General features: G+C 44.7%; 1 protein-coding gene across 1 annotated transcript in view; it reads left to right on the top strand.

The window, feature by feature from the left end:
- Positions 1 to 20422, top strand: part of Col6a6 (collagen type VI alpha 6 chain) — a 145538-nt gene that overhangs the window by 94915 nt on the left and 30201 nt on the right. The window contains exons 23-29 of the mRNA XM_057768412.1: positions 158 to 220; positions 2027 to 2089; positions 6044 to 6106; positions 8890 to 8952; positions 9964 to 10014; positions 14129 to 14164; positions 15043 to 15105. Of these exons, the coding sequence (XP_057624395.1) occupies positions 158 to 220; positions 2027 to 2089; positions 6044 to 6106; positions 8890 to 8952; positions 9964 to 10014; positions 14129 to 14164; positions 15043 to 15105 (402 nt within the window). The remainder of the gene's footprint in view (positions 1 to 157; positions 221 to 2026; positions 2090 to 6043; positions 6107 to 8889; positions 8953 to 9963; positions 10015 to 14128; positions 14165 to 15042; positions 15106 to 20422) is intronic.

Here is a 20422-nt window from a genome sequence, read left to right as displayed (position 1 = left end):
CCCATGGTCGCACCAGAAGGAAGCTCCACAATCTGAAGGATGAAAGAAACCTTCAGTTTTTGCAAAGACGTTTTGTTGCCACTGAAAAGTTTCTAATCTTGCACATGAAGAGACAGCATTAATGGATTGATACCTCGATTCTTTTTTTTCGCCACAGGGCAATCCAGGCATCACAGGCCCAGATGGACTTGAAGGTTCACCTGGACTTAAGGGCCCTCAGGTATGCATAGAGCAAAAAGAAGCATCTGTGTATGGAGAACCTATAGCCTGGATCGGCCCCTTCATGTAGCCTGCAGAATTACAGAGGCTTGGGTGTATGTTTAGGTCAATAAAACAAATAAGCAATGAGTCTTGATTTGTACAGAACTTTGTCTCTTTTATCCTAGTTCTGTCCCTGTCAAGAGGTGGAAAGAGATGAACATGCTGGGCAGGATCGTTAGGATAATCCAGGAGTCCTTGAGCCAAGGAAAATATTGAGCCTTGAATTTGACGATTGTGGTCAGTTTAGCACTGTAAGAGCTCAGTGTTGTATCTGGGATGTCCGTGGTGTTGAAACATTGGCTCAGCTCAAGGAAAAATTTGTTCTAAGTGCAGCTGGAGGTTTCAGCGGGGTGATCTATAGCATAGCACCCTGTCTGTCCTTTCCAGCTTGCTCCTCTGAGGAGCTGTCTCCAGAACTTTCCTTTCCAAGGAGCAAGCCGTAGTTGGCGCTTTGCTCTGGTCGCATGAGCAGGGAGGCACATGTGCCAGAGAGGGCAGAGCAGAGCCTAAGTCAACAGTGAGACAGGAAGGGAGCACATTTAGCGTGTAACTCACTGGTGGGATGCCTGTGTAGCATGTATGGGCCCTGGATTAAGTCTCCAGCATGGAAGGAAAGTGGTGGGGAGGGAAAGGAGGAGGGAAGGGACTAGATGTCAGGCCATTAAAATAGTATTTTTCCTCTCTTAACTTGGTTTTGAATGTATGAAAAACAGGTGCACTGTTAGGCAAGATAACCATTGGTTCTATTGTTTGAGGGTTTAAAGCAAGTACATAAAAATAAAGGCATTCTAGGTTGGCAGTTTGTGTGTGGAAGTTGGGCAGAACACATCAAAACATCAGAGAGACACTTTGTGACATGCCGCCACGATTTCGGCATGGTAAACAGCCTTCCCCTCAGACCATTCTCTCTCTCTCAATCTCTCTCTCCCTCTCCCTCTCCCCCTCCCTCCCTCCCTCTCTCTCCCTCCCTCCCTCCCTCCCTCTCTCTCCCTCCCTCCCTCCCCCCTTCCCCCCCCCCCCCCGTTTGATTGGTTTGATTGCCTTTATTTGCCGTTACATGCCTGCTGAGGAACGCTCAATTCTCTTCCTTTAAAGTGAGAAACATTTGCTATTGGGCTCGCTGGAAAGCATCCTCATAAATCGACTGCCTTTATCTCGTGCTATGCGAGTCACAGCCAGCCTTCCTTCTTTCGGTTTATGGACCTTTTTTATTTACAGTACAATTTAAAATGGAGCAAAATACCAAACACAGCCGTGAAGAAAATTTCTCTGCAACCTACCGAAGCCATAATACTCAGGCAATAGAATCTTCCAGAAGTAGAAATATCTAAATTTCATCTTGCTATGGAATGTATCTTTTTATGACCCATCTTGGTTGTGGTTATTGAATATGAAATGGATTTAAAGGTTCTGGTTCCTGATTTACATGATTAAGAAAAACACTTTCCACATAAAAAGCATATGGTTTTCAGTTGATTTTGAAGGCCAAGGGCAATTGGCAGGACTAAAATTCTCAGTTTGGGGTGTTTCTTCCAGGCCCTAGCTCCTTCAGCTATACAGGCTCCAGCACCTCAATCTCAGACTGTCCTGTGGTGCACCTATGCAGATGAGGAAGAACTCAAGACCCACGCAGTAGCCACAGCATGATTTGACTCCCTGACCAGTTTCTATGTCACCTTGACTTAGTGTTTGATTTTTAACGTACAAGTTTTCTGTTCAAGTTCTCGCTAAGGGAGAAAATAACACTTTCTTTCTCTGCATCTAGGGCCTGAGAGGAAAGGCTGGTGAGAAAGGAGAAAGAGGATTTTTGGGAATGAAAGGTCCCCAGGTAGGTAAGGAGGCAGCAACTGCATCTGGTTTTGACCTTGGTTTTAAGGTGGATGCTTTAGTAGGGTTCTTCTCTAACGGTGAAATCCACACTGCCTGCAGACCAAGTGTGTTAAGTTTGACCTGGGTGTGAGAAGTGGCAGATGCATCGTACCCCGGTCCCTGCTTGCCATACAGACTGTTAGTAGAGGCAGAAAATCCCCTCTAGGTAGACCTCCTTGCCTCTGGTTCTCGGCCAAGGTTAGCAATTTCTCCTGGGTGCTATCACTTGCTCACAAGCCACTTGGAGTTCCCTACCCCACCTCCTGGGGGAGCTAGGGAGCTGGTTTGGTGGTTAAGAGGACTTGCTAATTCTTCCAAAGGACCCACATTCATACCTCCTGTAACTCCAGCTTTAGAGGATCCAAAACCCTCTCCTGGTCCTCCCAGGCACCCACACGCATATGGCATACATGCACATACCCTCATATGCATACATATAAAAAAGGTTTGGTTTTTTTTTTGTTTTTTTTTTTTTTGTTTTTTTTTTTTTTTTTGAAAAATTATCCTTTCCCGGGGAGACTAAACCATTTTACTACCTGGAACCCTACTCAGAACCCTTAGAATTTCTGAAAGTGAAGACATGGCGTTGATAATTCTAAATTCTCCTCAGATAACACCAGAGTTGGGAACGACTACCCAGCACCCACACTTCTATTTCAGCGTGCTCTCAGAATCCCCAGGGGAGTGTGTTAGGGTGCAGGTCCTCAGGGGGTCTAGACTGAAGCTTGGAGTTCTGTATGTTGAGTGTGTCCCCAGTTGATACTGATGCTGCAGCTCTGGACCACAGGTTGAGTAGCAAGGCCCTATGTGGTCTGCTCCTCGTCTATGGCTAGCATAGCATGTCTCTATCTTTTGGTCTCTTTCTGTAGGTTGCACGCTCCATCCATGTTGGTGTCTTGCTTAAACTGCATCCCCAGAGCTTAGGTCCACAGTGCCCGGCACAGCAGAGTTTAATACATTCATGTAATGAATCAAGCAGTAAATGAGTGAGCGAGACCTAGTTGGGACTTCCACCCTCTGCTATTAGCAGTATCAAGGGAATGCGTTACTTTGCATCCATTAAACTGGGCAGAGGCCCAACATTTAAGTGACTGTGTGCATCATGAGAATATTTAAGGGGCTATTTGCATAGAGTTGTATGCCATGACATAGTGGTGTAAAGTACATTAATAACCAACTGTGACGAGGCTTGTTCCTGGTTTTGATGAAAGTGCTCTTTGCAAATGCATGAAAACTTCCTAATTTGATAGCAGAATTAAACTGGTGATAAAACTCTTCTGCATTCACATCTTTAATTCATTTCCAGCTGGCTGGCACCACAATGGAGATTTTTATTTAAGAAAATAGTAAGGACAAAGGAAGACATATCTCATCTGTTGTTATCAAATACTGATATGGATATGTAAATGAGTTGAAATCCAAAGGCCTTGGTCTTTCTTTTGCTCTAGGATCCAAAATAGTATCCAAGACTGTCAGTTGGAGTAATTCTTCCATTTGCCCCGTGGGACACCTTCATCCATGTGTCCCTTTAATCTCGCTTTGGCAAGATGTGGCACAGTCATAAATCACCCAGTGTTTGGCACTGCCAGTCAGTCAAAGGCACGTCTCTCTAGTTCACTTCCATTTGTCTGGCTGGAAAATCTCCCTTTCTTCCTTGGCTCAGTTTTTGAGAAATACCCTGCTTGTCGGCCGGTTAAAAGGCAGTTTCGAAGACAAGTGGAATTTTCTGTGTTTGGGACATGATGAATGGGATCTCTAGATTGCTGTTTCCAGAGGAAATTCACAGAGACAAACACAGTCAGGCACAGAGGAGAGTATTGTTCATTATTGGCTCTGCCAGCCCATCGCCATAGGTCCCGTATTGTTTTATGGCACAGGAAGAACCCTCCAGCGGAACAGTGTTTTCTAGCAGCAGGCTTGAAAGCTTTCTCTGGGACTTGCATCTTGAAAGGGACGTGATTTAGATGGATGGCGTACCGGAGGCTTATTGAGTTACTCAGAACGCGATGTTCTACATAAGTGAGATGTGCTAGTCCAGCCAATATTGTGTCTGCAATTAAAAAACAAGCCCAAGTACTAGGCCCGGGAAGATGTTTTGAAAGGAATGAAAGAATCCTTTGTACCTTTTTTGTGTCCCATCTTTTGTTTCTCTAAAATTTCCAAATGCTAGGAAATCCAGTGGGAAACCAGGTCAAAACTATTGACTGTACTTGGAGATGTAACTGTTCCTTGAACATGTGTTCTTAGCAGTAGCATGCACACTAGCAAGGTTAGAAGCAGCCAAGCATTGGGTTCTTCTCTGTAGGACCAACACCTGAGCGGGAGGTAGGTCGAACCCACCAGGCTCAACTGGACAGTTTCGTGTTCATGGTTCTTCTAATGGCCCTGGGTAAACTCAGTGGGCTACAGAACGAAAAGGGACTGAGAAAAGGGGCTTGTAAGGAAGAGGAGTTGACTGGGGGAGGAAGAGGGGCAGAGAGGATGAGACTAATCACACTCTATTTCACACATGTCTGAAATTGCCAAAGACCAGACTATGCAAATAAATGCTAGTTTGAAAAAAGTAGAGGCAGAAGGATTAGGAGTTCAAGCCTTAGCTACATGAAACTACATTTCAAAAAAAAAAAGGGGGAGGGAAGGGGGAAAGAGTCTTAGGAGGAGGGGTCAGAATTGTTCCGTGCAAATGTGGGGAACAATGTGAGATTTCTGTTGTCTTCCCAGATTGTGCCGTAGTAGTCACGGACATTGAATCTGGAGCCAGGTTGCCTGGGTCTGGTTCTGGGTTTATGCCTGTCTGTCACATCTGTGTGACCTTGGATAATTTACTTAAACCTGGACATCTCCTGCAAAAGAATAGCAGTAGCCGTTACTTCATTGGATGTTGTGAAAATTAAATAGTTTGATAGATGTAAATGCTTGCAACCATTACTTGCATAGTAAAGACTGTATAAATATTTTTATTACTACGAATTGTGTCTACATTGCTGAATTAAACAAGTGTAGCTTATACTTTTATTTGTTTGTGTGAGAGTACACACATGTGTACACACCACAGTCCATATGGAAAAGCCAAAGAGTCAGTTGGAGGAACTGGTTCTCTCTTACCATGTGTGTTCCAGGAATTTGACTTGGGTCCTCAGCCTTGGCCCACTGAATCACCTCCCCAAGCCAAAAAGAGGTGGGCTATGGCATAGAGTGCGCATCATATTTTGAAGGAAACCCTGCCAGACATAGAATGATATGTAATCCATGTCATAATAGTCGGGTTTCACCATCCTGCAAGATTTGGGCTGGATGGTCCATGCACTCAATCCTTTTACCAGTTTGACAAGTGTTTATAGTAAGTGCTGCCTAGTGGTAGCCCTGCTTGAGGACCCCAAGATGGCACTGCTGTCTGCTAGCACTTTCTGAAAACCGTTTCAGAAGCTTTAGCCTGTGCCCACAGACACACTTTTGTCACAGTGCTTGTTGGTTTTAGTGAAACTTTCTGAGCTTTCGAAGGCACATTTCACGGTTTGCAAATGAAGATAAATATGCCTTTAAAAAACAACAAACAAAAATTAGTCCTTGCCTGTTGTAGAAAGCCTTCTTTGAAGAACAACCCTTTGGGAAGCTTTTTTTTTAAATGTTAGACACTTCAGCAACATCTGTTCCCTGAGCGAAACAGTGGGAACCTAGACTCACAAGGAAGTGTAATCATTTAGGCCACATCTGGCCGGGGTTACTTATTAATTTTCCTTTATTTATTAGTCTTTATTTGACAGCCGCAATATATTTTTTTTTCCAGAGCAGGATCAGCTCAGCCCGTAAGTCTTCTCCCATCTGTATTTCATTTTCTGTAGAAGTGTAAAGTGTTGAGGGAAAGCTGCGCTTTGTCTCGCTGTATCTGCCTTCCATCCTTGTTTCGTTCCAGGGGCCTCCAGGACCTGGAGGACAAGCGGGGAATCAAGGCCACTTGGGAAGCCAAGGAAATAAAGTAGGTCACATTCTCTAACTCAATCCCTCCGATGTTCAAGTTTGTGCTACCCGAGAGAGCTGTGGCTGGCTGGATGAGCCAGAGCCCTTTCAACACAAAGGAAAACACATCTTGTTGCCCCTAAAGCTCTGGCTTGATGCTTGGAGAGCCAGAGATCTCTAAGGACCTGGGTGTGGACCAGGATGAGGTCAGGGACTCCAGTGTAGCATAATCGCACGAGGGGCTACACCCCCTTCAACTGAGGGCTCTCAGGGGAGGAAGGCTGCTCTCCCGTCCTCTCTGTACCATCCCTTCCTTCCTACCTCTCATGTGAACCTTAGGCTCAGGCTTCTGTTGTGCTGGAAAACTGGGTATAGGCAAGCAGGGTCACAATTGTATCTCTAGTGCTCAAAACACAGCCTGGCTGGACCAAGAACTTAGTATTTATGAATGAATGCAATTCTAGGAGCAAGATACATAGAGCATGAAATCAGGCCCAAAGAATTTAGAACATCTTGAAGACAGCCATCTCTGGCGTAAGGGAGATAAGGGGAAAGAGGTTGGAAATTGAGGTTTAAACAAAGTGGCTAGGAGTATTTCTCTGCTGGAGAAGGAGACATCAAAGAGGACTCATGCTTTGAGAGGCCTTTGGAAGATAAACACTTTGAAGAAGCAGAGCAGGAAAATGGGGAGGGGTAGGAATGGGCAGGAAGGCCTGGGCTTTAGAGCATCCTAGGAGGAATTATTTGAAGAATAATTATTTGCCTGAGAAATTTCCTGTCTGGCGGGCACATAAAGAGCAAGGTAGTCTGTGCTTGGATCCTCCTCAGTCTCTGGTACAGGGCTGTCTACTTGTTTCCAAGTGGTTGTATAGACACAGCCCAACCCTTCCACAGTGTGCGTGTGTGTGTGTGTGTGTATATATGTGTGTGCGCGCGCATCGTGCGCACACGCACATGTGTGTATGTGTCTGATTTATCGTTGCATATAGTTCACCATCTTAGCCACTCAGTGCCATGAAAATGTCCCCATCATGATCCAGGAAGGAATCTTACTACTGTCAAAAAAAATTAGCAAAATTGTTTCCCATGATGACCTACACAAATACTCAGCTGTGAGGCCAGCAGATGGATTAGCCTAGAGGTCTGAGTGCAAACAGTCAAGGAAGATCTCTGGCAAGCTAATCGTCTACCATGGCTTGTAAACCAACCTCAGCTACTTGGGAAAATGTGCATGGGGTCATGAAGGAAGATGAGCTTGCTTTCTAAGAAAATAAAACATTTAGTTTAGAATAGTTTTAGATGTGCAGAATGGTGGTACAGAGAGACCGAGTCCTCAGGAGTCCTCAGCACCCCACACATTTACCTCCCCCCTGACCTGTTGGCTGCGGTCACTCATGCTGGGCACAGAGGACCACCAATACCGATGCACTGTATTCATTAAAACCCATTCTTTGGTCCCTTGTTTCCCCCTAGTATTTGGTCTTGGTTCCAGGTCCCCAGGAGTTCCCCAAAAGTGATGTCTCCATAGATTTTTCCTGACTCTGTTTTTGAGTGACCTTGATGGCTTTGAGGAGCATCGGTCAGGTACTTTGTGGAATGGCTCCCAATTAGAGCTTGTCTGATAGTTTTGACTAGACCGGGTCTGTGGGCTTTGAGGAAGGAGAACGTAGGGATACAGTGCTGTTCTTACTGCATCTTATCAAGGCTAGAACACACAGCGTGGCCTTATTTCTATGGCTGCTGACCCTGACCACCTGGTTGGTGTCGTATTGGTCCAGCTTCCTCTCTGTTGAGGGTCTCATCTTGAAGAACAGAAAGGTCACCCCATGGGTGTGAGAACTGTGAATGCAGGCTCTGAAATAGGGAGGTGATGCAGAATAGGAGGGGGTGATGGAGGTCGCCATCCCCAGGACTTGCTTTCTCAGAGTGTCCTCGGGGTCACCTGTGCTCCCACAAGCATCTAGGACTTACGTGCAAAGGCCAATCCCCTTTGAATGAATCTCATGCTGTAGTCAACAATATGTGCTTCAAAGCCTCCCACCTGACTCAAGTTCAAGAACATCCACTTTAAGGCAGGAAAGCAGGGAAGTCAGATGTCTTTCCTAGGGCCAAATAATTGGTTCCTCAGTTACTGGTAGAGCTAGACACAGAGCGCAGGATCGCTGAGTTAAAACGCACTAGAGTATAGCCTGGGTAGGAGTTCATCTCAGTCAGTAGTGACACAAGAAGCCAGTCTGCTGGGGTTTTGGTTTGCACTGGGGCACTTGTCTTGCTCCTAATTTAGCCACCCAACCTTAAAGTTCCCATTTTTAATAACGATCTTGATGTGCCTGGCTTCCCTGCTTATCTCTCTTCCTTCACTCTCCCCTAGCTCTGAGTGCCATCCATCTCTGTGACCCTTTCTTGGTTCTTTCTATCCTACCCTACAGAGTACCTTCATTTCGTATGTATTATGCCCACATCCGTGGAAACACACACATGTGCACATGTGATGGATGGAGGAGGCCTCTTTGACCAGCCATAGCCATTCCTTACCTGTCATTCGTACAGTATGCAACCCTGAATACAAACCCGTTACTGGGGCACATGGGACTTAAACAGTGCCTGGTGCCATGATTTCTGATTTGCCTTTACACAAACAACCTAATGGAAGTCGGGTGTGGGGATTTGTACCTGCCATCCTTGCACTGATGGGCTGGGGTAGGACTGCCACAAATTCAAAGCTGACCTGGGACTCAGAATGAGATCCTGTTTCTAATAAAACAACTGACGTAGGACCTGTTTCATTTTTCTATTGAACAGGGAGAACCTGGGGATCCAGGGGACAAGGGAGCTGCTGGCTTTCCAGGTCCTCGGGGCTTACAGGTAGGTTGGCTTTCACTACCTTTGACCAAGTCTTTTTAACCTTTTACTTCAGTAATGAATTAGTTACTTTCCTAAGAAGGAACAGCAAAGTAAAAGTTTGTTTTGGCTTACATGTCAAGGGGTCTAGATCCATCATGGCCAGGAAGAAAAACAGGCAATGGCATGGGACCCTGGTCACATGACTTCTGTAGTCAGGAAGCAGAGAATGAACAGGAAGTGGGCTGGACTATAAAACCTTGAGGTCTCCTCCTAATGGCTGACTTTCTCCAAGACTCCACCCATGAAGATTCCACCACCAGCTGAGGTCCAAGTGTTCAAACACACGACCTCTAGAGGACAACATTCACCTCACAGGACGAAGGTGCCTGTGCCACATTTCTGAGGGATGCTCAGAAGAGCTTTGGAGACACTGTCTCGGTCTAGCCTTGGAGAGTCCCAGCTGTAACTGAGCCGGGCATCACAGTCGTTTCAGACTAACCAGCTTTTCCAAGGCAGCTTTTCTCAGGAGATGGTAAAGCAGAGTAAGCTTTCCATGTAGCATCTTCTCATGACCCCTTCTGACCTTTTGTCTGCAGGACCTCTTTATCAGAAGCTGTTCCATCCTCCCCACAGGGCCCAGGGCTTCTACAAGCATCGGACAGTAGTCAGTGTGCGGGCGGTTTGCAGTGTTTGTTTTGTTCAGTGTCCTGAAAATAGATTGGAGCTGAAGTGTTAATATACAGAAGCTCTCCAAAGAGTTGGCTAAGAATGCTGCCTGGCTTTCCTGGAAGATTCCAGGATGCCCAGAGTATTCTCTTGACATTCACAACTACACAAGTAGCTCTAATTGTTAAGTCTATGGTTCAGGAGCTTTTAGCACCATCTTTAGTGTCCCTGTCACCCACCAGCTAGAGGACCCTGCTGCCTAGTTGTCCCTGATTAAACCCAAAAATCTACCAGCCATGTTCTCCTGTAAATAAACCCATCTCTATTTCTAGTCTACCTGTGTGTGATTAGTTTTGTTGCTTACAGGGTGATGACGGCAGCCCGGGATATGGGAGCATTGGCCGCAAAGGGACAAAGGTAAGTCACACCCATTGAAGCTGGACCTAGTCCATGCGCTTTGGGTTGCTTGTTTGGCTTGCCATGGTTAAGAGAAAAAAGGCAACCTGTAATTAATCTCGTTCCATTGGAAATCTATTTTGATAGTTCACTCTTTGACGTCCTCTGGACAGTATGGGAGAAATCACACCATGGTTCCAAAGGGCAGGTGAAAATTGAAAGTTGAAAATGAATACTCTGTGTTTTCCTGTGCTGTGTGGCTGTGGAACACGGCCTGGCATGCTCCAGCTTGAACTGCCTCTAGTCTTAGCGGTTCTGTGTGTAGTTTGACGCAGCAGCCAGTTCACATTTTGTCTTCCTATTGTTATGATTCCTTCAGCCATTAGTGAGAAATTTTGTAGCATTTTCTTAATGCATTTGCCCAAACAGTAACTTAAAAGTGATTATATTGTTGCCGGATATGGAAATACCTGAAAAGAAGTCAGCTGACTAAAGGCAGTGATTTTGATATGCTAATAATAACCACTTTAAAATTATCATCATAAGTGGTTGGAGGGTGGTTTGGTAAATAAAGCACCATGTGCCTTGCAAACATGAGTTCCTGACTTCAGTCCCTAGAACTCATGTAAACAGCTGATGTAGTGGACACCTGTAATCCCAGCGGTGATGGGAGCCAGAGACAGGTGGCCCTCTGGAGGTTGCTGGCCAGTTAGTCTGGCCTACTTGGTAAAGCTCAAGGCCAGCAAGAGACCCTGCCTGAAAATAAAGGCATAAGGTACCTGAAGGCCACCCACCATTCGAGGTTCTCCCCCATCCCTGTCTGCATGCACCTACACACACAGCATGCACAGACCCCCATACTTATGTGTGTCCACATATAATTTTCATGAAAAATACCCAACTATTATTACAAAATGCTCAGAAAATATAAAGATACTTTTTCTGGAACAAAAAAGTTAGAGATCCATGATAAAGATCTTAGAGATATGAAGTCTAAAATAGTAGACAGGATCAGTACGCTCCAAGTGGAGTCCCTCAGGGGATGATGCAATGATGTGGGATGTCCTTCTGTGTATGTGCTGATGATGATGTGGGATGTCCTTCTGTGTATGTGCTGATGATGATGATGTGGGATGTCCTTCTGTGTATGTGCTGCTGATGATGTGGGATGTCCTTCTGTGTATGTGCTGCTGCTGATGATGATGTGGGATGTCCTTCTGTGTATGTGCTGATGATGTGGGATGTCCTTCTGCGTATATCTGCTGAGATGATGTGGGATATCCTTCTGTGTATGTGCTGCTGCTGCTGATGTGGGCTGTCCTTCTGCGTATGTGCTGATGATGTGGGATGTCCTTTTGTGTGTGTGCTGATGATGATGATGTGGGATGTCCTTCTGTGTGTGTGCTGATGATGTGGGATGTCCTTCTGTGTGTGTGCTGATGATGATGTGGGATGTCCTTCTGTGTGTGTGCTGATGATGTGGGATGTCCTTCTGTGTGTGTGCTGATGATGATGTGGGATGTCCTTCTGCGTATATCTGCTGAGATGATGTGGGATGTCCTTCTGTGTATGTGCTGCTGCTGATGATGTGGGCTGTCCTGCGTATGTGCTGATGATGTGGGATGTCCTTTTGTGTGTGTGATGATGATGATGATGTGGGATGTCCTTCTTGTGTGTGCTGATGATGTGGGATGTCCTTCTGTGTGTGTGCTGATGATGATGTGGGATGTCCTGTGTGTGTGCTGCTGCTGATGTGGGATGTCCTTCTGCATATGTGCTGCTGATGTGGGATGTCCTTTTGTGTGTGTGCTGTTGCTGATGTGGGATGTCCTTCTGTGTATGTGCTGATGATGTGGGATGTCCTTCTGTGTATGTGCTGATGATGATGATGTGGGATGTCCTTCTATGTATGTGCTGATGATGTGGGATGTTCTTCTGTGTATGTGCTGCTTCTGACGATGTGGGATGTTCTTCTGCGTATGTCTGATGATGCTGATGTGGGATGTCCTTCTGCATATGTCTGATAATGATGATGTGGGATGTCCTCCTTCTGCATATGTGCTGCTGATGTGGGATGTCCTTCTGTATATGTGCTGATGATGATGTGGGATGTCCTTCTGTGTATGTGCTGATGATGATGATGTGGGATGCCCTTCTGTGTGTGTGCTGCTCTTATTGGTTAATGAATAAAGCTGCTTTGACCTATGGCAGGGCAGAATATAGCAAGGCTGGCAGAGATATATAGAGACAATAAGCGGAGTCAGAGAAATGCCATGCAGCTGCCAAAGGAGAAACAAAAGAGGGATCTCCACCCACAATCCAACATGGTGTTGGGAGGAGAAACCACACTGCTAAAGATTTTTGAAAATTAAAACTCAAAAATGAGAGATTTCAATAATGTTTTAGAATATAGAATAATTGAATACTGTATCCCACAGAAAGGGAAATATTTAATAGTCTGTGACATTGAACATTAGACTCTATAAAATTAATACATATGAAGTTTATTATAAAAATATGTGTGGACATGGGAGAGACAACATGGGCCCACATATGTGAATGTGGAGACCAGAGGTTAGCAGGCAGTGGGGCAGGGTAGATCTTCCTATATACTATACCACCTTATTTCTTGAGACAGGGTCTCTCACTAAACATGGAGCTCTCTGATGGGCTGGACTGGCCATTAGTTCCTCCGAGATTATCCTGTCTTTATCCACCACTGCCAGGGTGCCAGAGGGCCAGGGATCAGATTCCCCTTCTTGCAGACTGAGCACTTTACCCACTGAGTCATCTTCTGAGACCTCTGTTTAAAATTTGTACATAGAAGCCGGGCGGTGGCACACGCCTTTAATCCCAGCACTCGGGAGGCAGAGGCAGGCGGATCTCTGGGAGTTCAAGGCCAGCCTGGTCTACAAGAGCTAGTTCCGGGACGGGCACCAAAGCTACAGAGAAACCCTTCTCGAAAAACCAAAAAAAAAAAAAAAATTGTACATAGAAACTTCAAGTAAAGGGTCAAGGTATACTGAGAAGAACCCTCATGCTGAAAATGCATTTTTAAAAGCCAGAAGGAGCTAGAACAGGGATATATAACAACTCTGGGTAGGAAGACTCAGGTCATTTTTCTTCTTTTTGCCTTTTGAATTTTACATATGTAAGAATTTCTTTTACATCAGAATAAAAAGTTTATGTTTTTGTAGATTAGTGATAATTAGAAGTTGGAAATGGGGAAGAAGATGGGAGTGGGCATTGATGTGTAAATTCCAGCCACTCTGGTACCACTGGTCATAACAGGTTTGTCAACAGCTTGAAAGGGCTAAAATAAAATTTAGAGGGTGAGAGACAGCCTTGCATGTAAGAATGATTTCCATGGAAGCAAGAAGACCTAAGCTCAAATTTCTAGTACCCATGGAAATGCTGGCCATGGTTGTGATGCTTTTAACCCCAGCATGGCGGGGTGGGTAGAGATAGCCAGAATCTGGAAGCTTTCTGGCCAGCCTAGCCAAAACGGTGAGTTCCAGGTTTAGTGAGGGACCCTGTCTCCAAACTAAGATGGCGAGAGTGACAGAGGAAGACACATGGTAACCTCCTCTGACTCTCCTGGCACAATGAGTGTGCACCCCTTCACACATACGTGGACGTACAAAAGAGAAGCAACTTAGTTTAGGTAAAATACACAAATGAGGGTAGGAAGGCTTTTCAATGAGTCTTTGGTCAAAGTAAGGTAAGCAGGGGACCCTAAGCTGAATGGCATGTCTGGACTCCGTTGACTTCCTAAACCTGTCCATTGAAACCCACTTGAGAGAGGTTACTCATCACTCGGAGACACGTGGCCAAGTAACCCCCTGTCACATGCCCTTGGAGAAGACTCAGGCCGTTTGTAATTCCCCAGATCACTTTCTCCTCAAATACTTTCTGCCTCTCCTCTTAGCCTTCCATCTTGCTTATGTGCCCATGAGTAGCCAGGTTTAGAAACTGGAAATGGTTTCTCCGATAGTGCTGCCTGGTTTCCAGGGGGTTCAGCCCTTCCTTGGTGTACAGACATGTGAACAAAGAAGGTGGCAGAACTAAAGTCAATATAAACAAATCTACTTGGGCCAAGTGTGTATGTACTGACTTCCTCTGTTGTTGATTGCAGGGGCAAGAAGGATTCCCTGGAGAAATTGGACCGAAGGTACGTGTACTTCACAGTCCAGAGCCAGGGACTGTGTCTTAGAACAGTTAGTGAGGAATAATATCCTACCACACGGTGAGGGAGCACAGGAAAGAGACAGGTTGCTCCCGTCAAGTTATAATATGAACTGTTTGTTTAGGAACATAAGAACTTTTAAAATATTCCACTTCAAGTTTTTTAATGTATAGGTAAAGGGAGAAAGATGACCGTTTTGAAAGTTTTCTCAAATATTCTCCTACTCTAATTTTCTTATCGCTTAAGCAGTGGTTCTCAACCTTTAAAACAGTTCCTCATGTCGTAGTGAATGACCCCAACCATAAAATGATTTTCATTGTTATTCATAACTGTTAAAAATTGTAAATATCCCGAGTTTTCTAATGTTCTTAGGCCATCCCTGTGAAAGGGTCATTCAACCCCCATAGGGTCAGGACACACAGGTTGAGAACCGCTGGCTTAAAGGGAAGTAAAATATAGAGAAATAAACCAGATGATGAGATGTTGCCTGGCTTGAGTTTCCCCGGTGTGTTTATAAAAACTGCTGTCACGTGATGAGCAGCAGTGATAACTTCCACCTTGATGCTTTCAGTGTCTCTGGAAAGTTGTACTGAACTCCGTAAATGTCAGGCCCTGTGTGCGGTAAGGTCGGTAAGGTCAGAAGACCAAACAAAAGGAGCCCTTGGTTCTCCGAGGAGCCTGAGTTTTGGTCTGGAAGACTGAACTGTGAGCCAGTGATCAGACGGTGTGCCGTGGAGAGATCACACAAGGCAAAATGTATATGGCTTTACGTCTGAGTCAGTTTACAAATATAGATGTGCCCCTGAGACCTTTGTGTTTGATTTCAATGTGATTCTTATTTTCATTTTGATATATTTATTCAGGGTGAGACTGGGGATCCTGGAGAGCCAGGAGAGGCTGGTCCCAAGGGAGCCAGAGGTAGAATGGTAAGCTATCCATTCAGAGGATAACTTCAGATGCTTTGTGTGGATGTTTGGGGCAGGGGAAGAGAGATTATGTTCATATGTATGATGAGTGTGTGCGTATATGCATACATGCCAGGTGCATATTCATGTATGTGTGCATATAGAGACCAGATATCAATGTTAGGTGTCTTTTTCAATTGCTTTTCATGTTTGTTTAATATTTAAAAAACTATTCTAAGTATGTGAGTGTTTGTTTGCATGTATGTAAGCATACTCGTGCATGCCTGTTACCCACAGAGACCAGAAGTGGGCATCAGATCTCCTGGAACTAGAATTACATGCGGTTATGAGCTGCCAGGTGCTCTTCACTGCTGGGCCATCTCTCCATCCCCTCCTTCCTATTGTTTAAGACGGGGTCTCTCACTGAACCTGATACTTACCAGTTCAGCTACACTTGTATGAGGAGCGGGCTGCCTCCTGCCGCCCGGCTACCCTAACTCCGAAGTAATCACACGGAAATTGTATTAATTAAATTGCTGCCTGGCCCATTAGTTTTAGCCTCTTATTGGCTCTCACATCTTAATTCAACCCATTTCTAATAATCTGTATGTCACCACAAGGTCGTGGTTTACCTGGAAAGATTCAGCATGTCTGACTCTGGCGACTCCATAGCGGCTCTCTCTGCCTGCCTTCTTTCTCCCAGCATCCAGTTCTGTCTTTCCCACCTACCTAAGTTTTTGCCCTATCAAAAGGCCAAGGCAGTCTCTTTATTCAACCAATGAAAGCAATACAAATACAGAAGGGCCTCCTACACCATACACTGATTGGTCAGCAAAGCCCAGGGAAGGGAGCCTGCCTCTGCCTCCTGGTTCTGGGATTATAGGTATGCACCACTGTGAACAGCTCGTATACGGTGTTAGGAGTTAAGTCAGGTCCTCATCTTGCACAGTGAGCACTTCATCAACTGAGCCATCTCTTCATCCCCCAACTCCAGCTACCTCGGCAGATCCCCTTTTGTGTTAATGGTCATTAGCATTGTTACCTATTCTTAAAACAAAAACAAAACAAATTTGAAAATGTGTACAATTTTGGGTAAGGTCTACATGTGTAATAAAAAGTAGACCTGGCACTCCTCTCCCAATGCCACCAGGAAGGCAATGAACTGTTTTAGTGAACACATTTGTCCAGTCGGTGGTCCGTGTATCATTCTTAACCATGGAAATAAGACGTTTTAAAGGAATTTCTGTGCCAAAGCAGGTTCTTGTACTGAAAAAAAAAAATCAGTTTAATCCAGTCTTCCTGGCAGACCTGATGAAGACTAATACCCATTAACATCTTGCTTTTACTATCAAAACTTTTGCTGAACTGCTTTTAATAAGGTGTCTATTAAAAGGTCCTCTCCTCGCTTGCCAGGTGTTTTCTGAGTTTTACCATATTTCTGGGTGTCAAACCGAACATGTCTTTATAAGTTTATGGGAGAGTTGAGTATTTCCTGATACTTTGACAGTAAACACAACTCTCTGGCATGTGCCACAGGGTCAGTCTCCTCAGGTTATAGATGGTTAGAAATGGAGGTGGTAGCATGTGCCTTTTATCAGTATTAGGAACACACAGATAGAAGGATCTCAAGCTCAAGGCTCTCCTGGGCTAGATAAAAATGAGACCCCAGCCCTCTGACACCCCTAAATCCAAAGAGGCTGGAAAGCAATATTGAGTTGGAAGTTTCACCCCAGCCTGGCAAGCACTTGAACTCCAACTCCCAGTCTGCCAAGCACTGACCCCTCCCCAGGGATGGTCAGGATCATTCCCACAGGGTATTTAGGCTTGCGCTGAAAAAAAGGGACACATGATTTTGGGTTTGCGTGTGCAGCTCCCTCTGTCTTCCCCCGCCATGCTCCAGGCCACTTGGGAATGTGCCATTTATTAAACATGAGCATTTAATTTGGTCTAATCTGATTTAATTGGAGTTCTTTGTGTTGGCAGAGCGACTCGTATTAATATTTTTGTTAACACCCATGTCTCCAGAGAACAGAAGAAGGGGATATAAAAGAAGATGGAACACTTGCATTTATTGGTTTTAGATCTGTTTAACTGAGATTTTATTGTCATGAGCCACTCTTAGGTCAACTGTTACTGCGACTTTAATAAAACTCAGGAGTTAAATATTAGGGAAGACAGAGAAATGATCACCCACTCATTTTCCACATCCCCTGATCAAAAAGGCCCACACATCTCCCTCGCCTCTCCTTATTCCTTCTGTGTGTCGCTCTAGCTACCTCTGAGTCATCCAGAAAACTCTATGGTCCACTCTGGCCAGCTGAATGTGGACTCCACACTCTGAACCAAGGTCAGACTCCAATGGCAGTCTCAGAGCTGAGTGGCAACACAAAACAAATTCCATCCCCCGCCCCCCAACAAAACTGTCTCTCAAAGTCTTTGCCTCAGCTGGGTAGTGGTGGTGCACACTTTTAATCCCAGCACTCAGGAGAAAGAGGCAGGCAGATCTGAGTTCCAGGCCAGCCTGGTCTACGGAGTGAGTTCCAGGACAGCCAAGGCTACACAGAGAAACTCTGTCTCAAAAAAGTCTTTGCCTCTTTTCTTTCTGAAGAACCTTGATTGGGAAAAAAACTTGTCTATGACCCTGTCCATAAGCAAGGTCTTAGAAAAACCCTGATACCAAAATACATACTTGAGATGGTTTTCCAGTTTGTCTTCACGGTCAGTTTTACTGTTGATCTAGTCTTTCTCTACACACTGTAATAAGAACTTTATGTATAGGGATCATGTTTGGAGGTTTTAAGGCTTCAAAACAAGGAACACCCTCTTCCCCCTGCTGCTCCCCAGGGTGGGGGTGGGGCTGTTTCCAGCTGTGATTCTCTTCCTCCTCTGTTTTCGGAAGGCAATCCTTTATCACTTTGCCCTCAGCATTGATGAAGATGAAGATAATTAGGAAAATAATTAGAAAAGGCTTTCAAATTAAGCCAGATGTCATGCGCATTGAAACATCTCTGGATCATTTCCCTTGGCTTATTAATGGGGTGCTTTAGCCTTGGACACCAGCAGCATGCTAACAAGCTCAGCCATTTGTTGGGGCCCCTCCCTGTGATGGCGCATTCATGGGTTTTTAATGTACTTAACCAATGATAGCCATGCAGGCTCGGTGTCTGGGCCTCTGCAAAACACATTTTTGGTTCCTTCCTTGTTCTCCATGTTGAACTGTTGGAACTTACTAGTTTTTCCCTCTCCAGCTGCCTCCTCCCCCACCCCTTGACATGAGTAATATTTGGATTTGGAAATTGGAGTTTAAACATTGAAAATGTCCAGGTTTTTCTCCTGGAAGAGCAAATGTTTTCTCTGGAAAGATTTAGCCTTAAATTATGAAAGTCTTTCAGGTCTCTTGGAATTATTCTAAGTTGGAGTTCACGGAATCTTCACCTTGATATTTTTCTTTAAAAAAAGCAAAAAAAAAAAAAATCTTCAAGCAGGTTTCAAGCAGGGACCTTGGACCTGGGCATTATCGCCAGCTGAGGTTGGATAGCCTTCACTGGGGAGGCTGCCCCTGGGCAGTGTGGGCTGTTCAATTGTATCCTTGGAGCCTTCCACTGGACTCCAACCATCATCGCCTGCCTTCCCTAGTGAGAGCAACCTGCTATGTCTTCAGAAACTCATCCTCTGAGGTGGCAAAACCTCTCCTGATGGATGCTCCTGCTTAAAGAGTCAGGCAACATGTTAAGTTTCCTAACTTTAAAATGGCTTCCCTTTATCACCTTAAAAAAATCAATTTAAAGAGAGGGGGTCCCAGACTGTGACCATGGCTCTCATCAGGTAGAGTGATTGTCTGCTGTACCCAAGGCCCTAACTTCACCCCTCTCCCCTCAGCACAAAAGAAAATAGCAGTCCCACCCTCTCCCTACCTCCTCCTATTTCCTTGTCTCCAAAATATGGTTTTCATCATGAGTGATTGTTTTAGAATTGGCAGTCTGTTTGCATTCCTGCTTTTTGATGTTTGAGTATTAAGGTGAAGGTATTTTCTACTATAAAGTTGGGGGTTCCCTCTGCTAACCTCACATTGATCTTCATACTCTCTGAAGACATTTGCGTGTGCAGCAGGCCTGGTGTCCACTGCTACTCTGCAGCCGCCCTGCACCAGGTTCTGAGATCCCCTCTCATTCCTCCTGGACTTCCCATCACAGAAACCTCTGCCAGGAACCTTATCACTGTGGAGGCGGATTGTTTTGGTTCCCAGTATCAGAGGATTCAGTCTGTGGTCATTTGGTTCATGTTTGGAGGCTCATGGGTGAGGAAGAGAGGAAAACAGAGGACTGAGGTCCCAGTCTAAGCTTTAAGGCACACTTTTGTCCTTTGCATGACTTACTGACTTACTTCCTCAGACGTACCTTTGTGTGACTTACTTCCTCCAGCTAAGCTTGACTTCTTAAATTTTCCAAAACCTCCCCGAATAAGGCCAGCATCTGGACACCAAGAGTTCAGAACATAAGCCGGGGGAGAGGTCATTTCACGTGCAAACATGACCCGCTGCTAAGAGGAGATGACTGGCAGGAATAATTGATGATACCACCAGCATCTGAAAATGATTTTTGTTACCTCCAGATGTGTCAATATTTTGGCTTGTGCACAGCTCTGGGCTGGACACACTTCCTTGGAATTTTGAAAGCAGTTATGTTTTCTGTTATTTCTGGGCTCTTTTGTTGCTTTGGGAAGTCCAAGGCCATCCAGATTCCTATCAGTCAGTGTTTTCTCTCTGGAACCCCATAAGATGGCCCCTTGGTCACTAGCGTTTCGATCTGCCATGGGTTTTGCAATCTGGCACATGGCCCATTTTTATCCATTTCTCCTGGGTATTAAACAGGCCCCTTGGCCCTAGAAATGTGTGCCCTTTTTTTCTAGAAAATGATTATTCATTTGTTGGTTTGTATCCACTTGGCTCTAGTGTTCTCTATTTTATATTTTTTAAATACCTATCATTCAGTGTAATAATATAGTCCTTTAGTTTATTTCTTATTGTATCTATTTTATTTTTTAACATCTCTTTGATGTTTTTCTCTCATTTCTGAGATGCTTTCTTGATATATACATATATATATATATATCCTATACTTTACCTTTATTGCTAAAATCTGTTCCTTTTCGGTATTATACTATTCTTGTTTCATGATTAAGCATTTTTTTCTTATCTCTCTGAAGTTATAAATGAGTATTTTGGGCCTTCTTTGCTCAACACAGTTTGTTTCCCTCAGTTTTTTTTTCTTCTGTTTTGACTTTTATCTCTCATATGTCTCAAGAATGAGCTGTGCATTCACATTGAGAATTGAGTACA

Source organism: Chionomys nivalis, chromosome 4 (assembly GCF_950005125.1).
Source record: "Chionomys nivalis chromosome 4, mChiNiv1.1, whole genome shotgun sequence".
NCBI classification, from domain to species: domain Eukaryota; kingdom Metazoa; phylum Chordata; class Mammalia; order Rodentia; family Cricetidae; genus Chionomys; species Chionomys nivalis.
The sequence above is the reverse complement of the archived record's forward strand: the minus strand, read 5'-3'. Positions and strand labels throughout refer to the sequence as shown.